The following is a 9812-nucleotide window of genomic DNA, read 5'->3' as shown; positions in this document are numbered from 1 at the left end:
CCTAAACACAAAATTTATACCTTAGCCACCAAAATATTATTTTTCTTGAAACAGGAGTGATCAATCTATTATATTTAAAATTTTGGGTGATAATTTAGGTGATTAATATATTATATTTAAAGTTTTGGATTTTTTTAGGTGGTTGAAATATAAGATTTAAAATTTAAATGAATAAATCGTTGAATTTAAAATTTTAGTTGATTAATACCACAAATTATATTTAAATGACAAAAGTCCCAACATACAGTAAACTTAATGGGGAACGCAGGAAAGTAATGTTTTTAAGAAAAAAGGCATCCAATAAGAACCACAATCTTTGAGAAGACCCATAGAACATGGCGACGCATAAATCTCAGCCACAAAGTGGATTCTCGCGTCCACGTGCCAATCCATGAGCAAGCCACAAGCCTCCCGCCCTATCTTCCTTGGATAAGCCTACTCCCATGTCTTATACTCAACGCCATCCCCACTTGGTTTGAAAGCTCAACGAATATGGCCTGTGTGTGTGCTCCTTCCGCCGTCGCCGCTGTTGCCATCGTCTCATCCAAGTAAGATTACCAAACTTAACCTTTTTTAATCAACCAAATAAGAGCTCAAATAGGATTGCACTGATTTTTAAATTGCTGATTTGCTTTGATTTGTTCGGTTTTTAGCGTTCAGAAGAACGGGAATGGGCTCAGTGCAACCAAAGAACATTTCCTGGGTGGAAAGAGAGTGAGGCAAAGTGCGGCAGTTGTCGCCGGCAAGCGGCGATCTTTCTCAGTGTCAGCGGCGGCAATTGAGAGACCACTTTGGTTCCCTGGAAGCACTCCACCTCCTTGGCTTGATGGCAGGTAAAGTAGTCATTCTCTTCTCAATTTGTCCTCATGATTAGGAAACGAAAAAAGAAATTGTAAAATTAATGTCAGGAGAATTTTATTCAATGTGTTTTGTGGAATTAGTAAATATAACTGCCCGTGACGTATTTAAATGTTTTCTGATGAGATTTCGGCCGGTGGCTCTAGATTTAATTTAAAAAAAATTAAGGAAAAAAATTTAATCCTATTCATTTCCAAAGCAAAATGTTCCTCATTATGTTTTATTTGTGTATGTATGCATCCACGAACCGCAGATTCTGAAGTTCTGCTCTGAAATTAGCTCTTGTAACATTCGACTTTTGCAATTAATTAGAAGATTTAAAACGTAAAAAGGTATTACTTTACTACCGTACATCAAAAAGGAGCTCTTATTCTGCTGTTATATCAGAATTTTTTTTTTTGAAAAAAAAATAAACTGGGGTCCAGTGTCATACCCTTTTGATAAAAGAAGTGTTTTTATTGGTTCACCGCACGCATCTCTGCGTGCGGTGACACAAATCATAAAGATGATCTACGGATAGTCAACAGGTGATGTAGCTCACAACTACCTTTCAAGGACGACTCCAAATCACACAAACGGTCAAAAGCATTCACCCCTCATAAATGGGTGATATATTTCTGAGAGAGTTAGAAAGGGTATCCCCCAGAAAAATCTGCCAAGATCATGGTCATTAATCCAACTTAATGGTCACTCGGCCTCGCATAGTCCAACATCCGCTCAGCCTCGCAGCTGTCCCGCCATGACGTAACTCAGATGCGTAATTTCTCAGTCACACCGAGTATTGCCACCCGACCAGGAGCCGGGTATTCATGGCAATGGATCCACATATTTTATACAGAAGGTGACTAAAATATCCTCAACTTGTCCTAGCGCCTTAGGGGCACATAATGTAATTGCTCAATAGTTTATAAAGTATAGGGTACAATGGCACTGTTCATAAAAGAGAGATGTGAGGTTTTATTCTCTTTTATCGTCCAATGTTATATCTCTTAGGCATGTCTCCGAGACAGATTTGGATCCAAAATCTTGAAAAATTCGATGAGTGTGGATTAATGCCAGCAATAAGCAGAGGAGTACGATAATCATAGAGAGGGGTAAGCAACCGAAGGAAGGTGACCTACAAGAAAACATCGGTCACACAACTAGCATTATTTCAGCCATATTTGGAAGAAAGTATGCCTCTTCAAAGATTTTTTAAAAGAGAACTAGGACAGGGGAACTGTGCAACCTAGCAACCATGCAGAGGAGCACAAATGCCCTAATAACGTTTACCGGCGGCGACCTCCCGCAACGGACAAACCCCTATGATAAAGCTATAGTTCTTACGGGAATAATCAATCACTTCATAGTCGGAAGTATCCTCATTGACACTGAAAGCTTCGTGAACGTCTTATTCATGTATGTATTCAATAAACTCAATCTTCGGGCCGACAGGTTGACAGCACTAGCCATACCACCTTTTGGTTTCTCAGATGAACCAAAGGAAGAACTTTGCATAATACCACATCAAGCCGCTTCAAAAACTCATTCTTAACAACTTCTTTCATAACAGTTTTAATCCCCTTTGAGGAACTACCCATGATTTATGATTTTTCTCCATTAGGATCCTATGCATACATATCGAAGGATTAATCCCCTTTATGTCTGTTAGGGTTCATCCAAAAGCTTTCTTAAAGTTCTTCATAACGCCTATCAATTTTTCCCCTTGCAAGCTACTCAAATTTGAGGATATGGTTACCGACATTGTAGATGACTTTCCCAAGTAAGCATAATTCAAATATTTGGGAAACACCTTCATCTTAAAGTCAGAGTGTTCCTCAATGGAAAGAACAAGAGGTTTACAATTTTCATTAATATCAAGTATTTCAAACCTCTCCTTAACTGTTTACAGGTTATCTTCAACCAGTGGAGATATTCTTGCTCAAATCTTGCTCAACTGATTTAACTTCACAAATCTCCAAAAAGTGGCTGACACACAAATAGTCAATCTGATCCATCCTATAACATGCGTCTTCATTATATTCTGAAGGAAGCTTCATAGATTTTAACACATTAAATGTTAACTCGTGATCATTCACTCTCATTTTCAACTCTCCTTTCTGAACATTAATAATCTTTCTGCTAGTGGATAAGAAAGGTCTACATAGTATAATGGGGATCTCTTTATCTTTTTTTTTTATTTCTAACTCAATTAAATCAACAGGGAAGATAAATCAATCCATCTTCATAAGAACATCTTATATAATCACCCTCAGATAAGTGATCGAGGGATCAACAAGCTGAAGGTTACAGTGTTAGGAGACACCTCTTTCTAATCCTATCCTCTTGAAAATGGAAAGTAGCATAAGGTTAATACTGGCACCAAATCACATAGAGCCTTCCCTCACAACTTCTCACTAATGGTACATGAAATAATAAAGCTCCAAGGATCCTTATGTTTCTCGAGAAACTTCTTCTTAATGATAACAATGCACACCTCACTGAGTGTTATTGTCTCATAATCTCCAAACTTCCTCTTCTTATTAAGGATAACCTTCATGAACTTCCCATTGATGGGCATCTGCTATAAAGCCTTAGTAAAATGAATTTTGATTGTTAGCTTCTTGAATACTTCTAAGAAAAGACAAAATTGTTGACCCAGTTTTTGTTTTTAGAGTCTCTAAGGAAATGGTGGTGGTGGTCCCTTTATGTTATTTCTAGAGGATGAGACTGATTTTCCTAAATCTTTGGAAAGGTATTCCATAAGTTGTTCAGGTTCCTGGTTCTCTTTCTCCACCTCAAGATCTTTCTAGACCACTCCTCCAATTCCAATCATCAAAATAGCTAGGTGGATTCCTCTCCCATTATTGGTTTCTTGCAACTTGATTGTCATTCTAACTAAAATTGGGGTGATTCATCCAACTGAGATTGTAATAATTGGAATACAGATTGTTCTTTCTATTTTTTTATTGCATTTAGAGTCTCCCGAGATGAAGTGTTAGCATTAATTAGTTGCCTGAATGAATTTTCCTCAAAGACTTAAGGTCGTTAAGGCTTGTTCGTCCCTAACTGGTTTAGCTTCCTAGATATAACAGCTACCTGAGAAGTTAGAATTGAAAGCAAGTTCGTGTTATGTACACTTGCTACATTTCTAAGTTCACTCTCTCCGAAAGCCATTGAAATTTCTTAGAGTTGTCATCTTCTTAATCAGAGAATAGGCCTCATCAAATGGCTTTAACATAAGAGAACCACCAGTGGCAGCATCAATGATAGACCTAAGAGAACGCACTAACCCATTGTAAAAGTCTGAATTATCAACCAATCAGGCAGTGCATGATGGGGGAACTTTCTAAGAAGTTCCTTGAATCGTTCCCAAGCTTCATAAATCAACTCACATTTATGCTGACAAAATGAAGTAATATCAATCCAAAGTTTATACGTTTTTGAATGTGAGAAATATTTAATTAGGAATTTCTGGGCTAAGTCACTTCTCGTTCTAAATGATATAGTTACAAATGATTTTACCATAGTTTAGCTTTGTCCCTGAAGGAGAAAGGGAAACTCCTTAGCCTAACAATGTCGTTGGAGACACCATTATACCGAAATGTGGCGCAAAGTTCTACGAAACTCACTAAATTTAAGTTTGGATCTTCTGACAGGGTTCCCCCAAAGTGGTTGTTCTACACCATTTGGATGATAGTAGGCATTAGTTTCAATGTTATAGCTTCTACGTCAGAGGGTTGAATACTTAAATGAATTTCATCTATCGTAGGGTTAGCATATCCTCTTAAAGGTCTATGTACATTTGGATGTTCATTAGAAAGTTCATGAATCTCTTAGTTGTTTTATGGATTGTTCGTCATCCCTACTACGAGTTCCAGAGGTCTCTTTTCTTTTCTAATTTTTCTAAAAGTTCTCTCTATCTCAAAATAGTAAGGTCTAAGTTCTGTAGGTCCTAAATTACACATATAAGAACTAAAAAATCCGAATCCTAAAAATTCACACACAATCAAATAATTTTTCTTTTTATTTTTTCTTGATTTTTTTTCCAAAAAAGTGAAAACAAATAAACACACAGAATTAACACTAGAGGTTTTCAAGTCTATGATTTGATTGTTCAACTAAAATTTTCCAAATTCAAATCACCATCGCTCCCTAACAACAATGCTAAAAATTTGATACTACTTCCTGGTGCTACAAAACATAGGAGGCTCACATAAGTGCACGTGTCGTAAAAATAATATCAAATTTTAGAGTCCAGAATGTCGATCCCATAGGGAACAAGGTAATATTTTTTAGGAAGAATTCTAGCCTACTGGTTATAGTCCTAGTCGAAAAGTTTGGTTTTTGTTAAAGTTCTACAAAATAATCCTAATATTTTGCAAGCAATGAAAAAGTTAAAGTCCTACAAATGTAATCTAAAATTTGTCACAATTATATGGAAAATAACAAATACTTAGTGGCTCTTCCTTTTAATGAGTTAAGAGGATTTCTAGAAATTGAAAACTGCAAGTAGAATAGTTTGGTGAAAAATAAGAGCAATAGTCTTCCTTACCCTCTCCTGAGTGCATAAAGAAGCTTGGTTAGAAATGACTTTATTCACATAAATCCCATAACTAAGCCTTCAAAACATACTTCCCTAACATTTGCATCTCTCCACAAGGCAAATCAATCTATACCCCACAGGTCCCAAGACTTATGGTTCACAACAAATTTTAATAATTCACTTAGCCAGAATAAAAATTAAATTAAGCCCTGAAGATTTCTTATCACCATTTAAAGTAATAAAAATACTATGCAATTATTATTTCAACCATCCTACTTAATCATCACAAAGAAGGGTGGAACGACTACTCAAGAAGCTTGATAAAAATACCAAATAGATTCATTGAAGCAAGAGAAAGACAATACCCACAACTAAAATACAAGGGAAGAACACAAGATGACTTAGATTTCTATCATTTACAATGACCATAAGATGGATCAATCAACACACTTCCTGACTTCGTTGGTCGCTGCTCTTGTTGAACTTTTTATATCCTCTGCACTGAAAGAAGAGGAAAGGCTCTCATAGTAAGCAAAACCCACTCAATAGCCCACTAGCATCAATCTTGTCTAAGTCCCTAATGTGCTGATATTTATAGACTCTTTAAATTAGCTTCCACAACTCCCCAACATCCCCACACAATTCACATGATTGGGTTCTTGAACTGCATCAATTGATCTAGGCAATTTTTGGCGCTTAGTCGTCAAGGTATCAGGCTCTCGATCTGCTGAGGGATGAAAGGGCGCCTAAGCGCGCAAAGGGTCTGATGCCTAAATGCCAAATGGTTGAAGCCTAAGCACCAACCACTCGTGTTGGTATGGCAGGGACTGTCACCTAGGCACCCAAGGGTCTGTCGCTTAAGTGTCAGTGCCACTTTGCTCTTATATGTTCCAATTCTCCTCCTAGTTTCTCGACTTCAATTTCTTGTTGTTCCTATAAGATAAACACAAATTTTACTTTCTTAAAATATAATTTCATCCATTGAAATGTGTAGAACATCAAGAAATACTAGCTAGCTCATCTACTCATCAACAACAACGACATTTGAGGAAGGGGACCTTGAAGATTGGTAGAAGGAAAATGGTGATGGAGTGTCACTCATGCTTGTCCTCATGGAAGAAATCCAAGAAAAAATAGCTTAATTACAGGAAGAATTTAAAAGTAGAGCCACACAATACTATAACTACCACATCTTAGTGAAGAATTTTTTTCTAAGAAGATCTGATACTAAAGAATGTTGATCCAGCTACGCGGGGACAAGCCATAGGAAAACTAGATCAAACATGGAATGGGCCTTACATCATTGATTGTCAAGCTGGACAAAGATCTTACAAAATGAAAACACACACTGGAAATGAAATACCAAGGACATGGAGTGGAGAAGACCTCAAAAAGTTTTTTCCACCAAATTATATTATTAAAGTAATAAAAAATGAAGATTATTCTACCAAAATTTATAACATGGAATCCTTCTTTCATTTCTCCTAATAAGGTATATAATTGAAATGTCATTCTCATTTGAAATAAAAGAATTTTTTCCATATGAGAACAATCGCTTGGGGAACTGATATCCAATGAACTAAAGAGTTACAAGTCAGGGTACCAAGATCACCTGGCTATGTACCGATCGAAGATTACTAATCGATGCTCCAAGATCACACAGTTGTGCACTAATCAAAGATTACTAGCTGGGGCACCAAGATCGCTTGACCACATATAAATCTAAGATCATTATCTCTAACAACAAGATTTCCTGGTCGCATACTTATCCGAGAAGGCTCTGGCGCTAAGACCGCCTGACAGAATACTGATCAAAGGTTACCAGTCGGGGCCACTAAGATAACTCAACTGCACACTAATCAAGGATTACTATCTGGGGTGTCAAGATCGCCCGACTGCATACTAGTCGAAGTTTACCAACAATGGTGACAAGATTGCTCTACCACGTCTAAATCTAAGATCATCTAGTGCAGAGCCAAGATTGCTTCACTACATACTTTTCAAAGCCGATCGTGGTGTCAAGATCATCAGACTACATACTAATCAAAGTTTACAGGTATGGGTACCAAGATTGCATGGATACACACTAATCAAGGTTTACAAGCAGGGGCGTGAAGATCACCTCAGCGTATATTAATTGAAGAATACCAGACGGGGCACCAAGATTATCCGGCCGCCTATAGATCTTAGTTCACTAGCTATGGAGCTAAGATTCTTCGACAACAAACTTATCAAAGTTGGTTGCGGTGCCAAGATCTCTCGACTATATAATAATCAAAGATTATTAATTGTGGTTCCAAGATTGCCCGAAAGCATATAAATCGAAGATCGCCGGCCGTGGCGACAAGATTTCCCAGTCGCGTACTTGTCAAAGTCGGTCGTGGCGCCAAGATCGCCCTGTTGTGCACAAATTGGGATTACCAGTCGAGGCCTTAAGAATGCTTGATGACATACATGTATTCAAAAGAAGTGAGGAGAGAAAGTGAAAAATTATGAAACACCCAATTTTCATTAATAAAAATTAAAAAAAGGCGGGGGCACATTATTACAACATGGCCAAAGATAGGGCAATTACAAGCAAAAAAAAGTAACAAATAGAAGATATATGCCAGGTCACTTAGTGGTCGCAAGCCCACTGCCATCATCGACTCCGTCTTCGCCAGGCCAGTCCATCTAATTGTTAGATTCAACAATAAGGGAGGTGAGATTCTCAATATTACGCCACTTTGGATCCACTCAACCAACTTTCACGAAACAATCAACAGTAATATGGAGACCCACTTGGATATGATCTAAGACTGTAGCCACATGTTCAGTCTGTGAAACCATCCCTAACATTGTCTCTTCTAATTCTTTAACTTTGGCAGTGAAACCATCCCTAACATAGCCACATGGTCTCTGCTCGGTCCCCTCACGGGGGCATCTCCGATATCTGCTCTTCTAAGTAATTATTTATGGTAGTCAGGACAATAAATGTTTTCTAATACTCCCTGACCCAGGTCTCCCACTTATGGGTTCAAGTCTCTACCATCTTCTTCAACTATTGAATTTCTATTTCACCTCCCCCTTCTGCTAGTGATATCTCAGCCACCATCTAACCGACACTTCACCTTTTTCATTCTTCGTGAGTCAAGGCTTTGGTTAGATAATGGGAAACAATAAAGGAAAGACGTTGCATCTTCCTGAAACCTTGTAGAGTTCCTTCCAGCTCAAACTGGAAAAGATGGCATTCAAACCCACAGATTGGGACACCTCTAGTAAATAACTTGAAAGGTTGACTGCCTCCTAGTGGGGAGACCAGTGAACCAATCTCTTTCAGTATCCACCATCAAATATCTACTACTTAAAGTCCCGAACACATTTCTCAAACCGTCCATCCATGTGACCTACTCTGGGCGGGAAAGTGGGGAGAAGGGGGCCTTAGCTACGGTCTCTACATTGACTGACTTCTTTTTCCTCTTACGACCTAGATCTTCTCTCACCCTAAGCTCATATTCCATTCTTTCATTGCATTTCAAGATGCGAACAACATGTGATGGAGACACACATTGAGCCGTGGATTAATAAAAGCCATGCCAGTCTCCCCCATCCTCTCCCGTGCATGAATTGAGGGAACCACCTTTTCAAAATCTGACCCTGAAAATTCTGACGACCTTGAATGCAGTAACTCACTGTAAATGAACTTTGATGAATACTCATCAAATTAAATATTAAAGACCAATTTTAATATCATTCTGCAATTACTACACAAATAATATAATCATTACAAGAGAAAGGTGAAACGACTACTCACTAAACATGGAGAAAAACCCACAAAGCATTATTAACACAAAACAAATCTACTAAGTAATTTTGTTTTACAAAAATACAATAATATAAATGCACAACACTCAGCTTCATTTTTTTTACAATGCGCTGAGAATCCTCTCCTAGGATCTTCTAGACCCTTGTTGTTCTGCTGAGTAATCTCATTAAAATATGCCTCTCAAATCTCCCAAAAATTTCTAATTAAATGCCCTAATTCTCTGTTATAAAAAATTGTACTATTCTCTCATTATTCTCTCCAAAAATCCTCCTCCCCATCTCCTTAAAGAATTGTTGTTAACCTGTAAATAACTCCCCACTTTATGGGGAGAACTGCTGAAAGACTGCCCAACAAATGTTGGTTCCTACGCGTCACTAGACTAGTGCCTACGCGTTAGCCTCATTGTCTGCTCGGTTGTGCAATGTTGCCTAAGTGCCCAAGTAAGTGGTGCCTAGGCGTTGGTCCTTTGAATCATTAATTGCTCCAAATCAGCTATTCTTTACTCCATTTCTTCTCCACTTAATTCCACTTCTACTACTTGTTGTATCTGCAAGAAAAACCTAAAAATACTCTTCTTTAATGTGAAATTTCATTTATAAAAATGTGCAAAATAGAAATGAAATT

The 9812-nt window shown here is 37.7% G+C and overlaps 1 protein-coding gene across 1 annotated transcript in view; it reads left to right on the top strand.

Moving 5' to 3' along the window:
* The first annotated feature begins 445 nt into the window (after nt 1-445).
* LOC110038615 (chlorophyll a-b binding protein, chloroplastic) overlaps nt 446-9812 on the top strand; it is a 34114-nt gene continuing 24747 nt past the window's right edge. The window contains exons 1-2 of the mRNA XM_020743504.1: nt 446-548; nt 654-833. Coding sequence (XP_020599163.1) covers nt 493-548; nt 654-833 — 236 coding nt within the window. The 5' untranslated portion in view covers nt 446-492. The remainder of the gene's footprint in view (nt 549-653; nt 834-9812) is intronic.

The sequence above is a fragment of the Phalaenopsis equestris genome, unplaced genomic scaffold, assembly GCF_001263595.1.
Source record: "Phalaenopsis equestris unplaced genomic scaffold, ASM126359v1 Scaffold233290, whole genome shotgun sequence".
In the NCBI taxonomy this organism is placed as follows: Eukaryota; Viridiplantae; Streptophyta; class Magnoliopsida; order Asparagales; family Orchidaceae; genus Phalaenopsis; species Phalaenopsis equestris.
The sequence above is the reverse complement of the archived record's forward strand: the minus strand, read 5'-3'. Positions and strand labels throughout refer to the sequence as shown.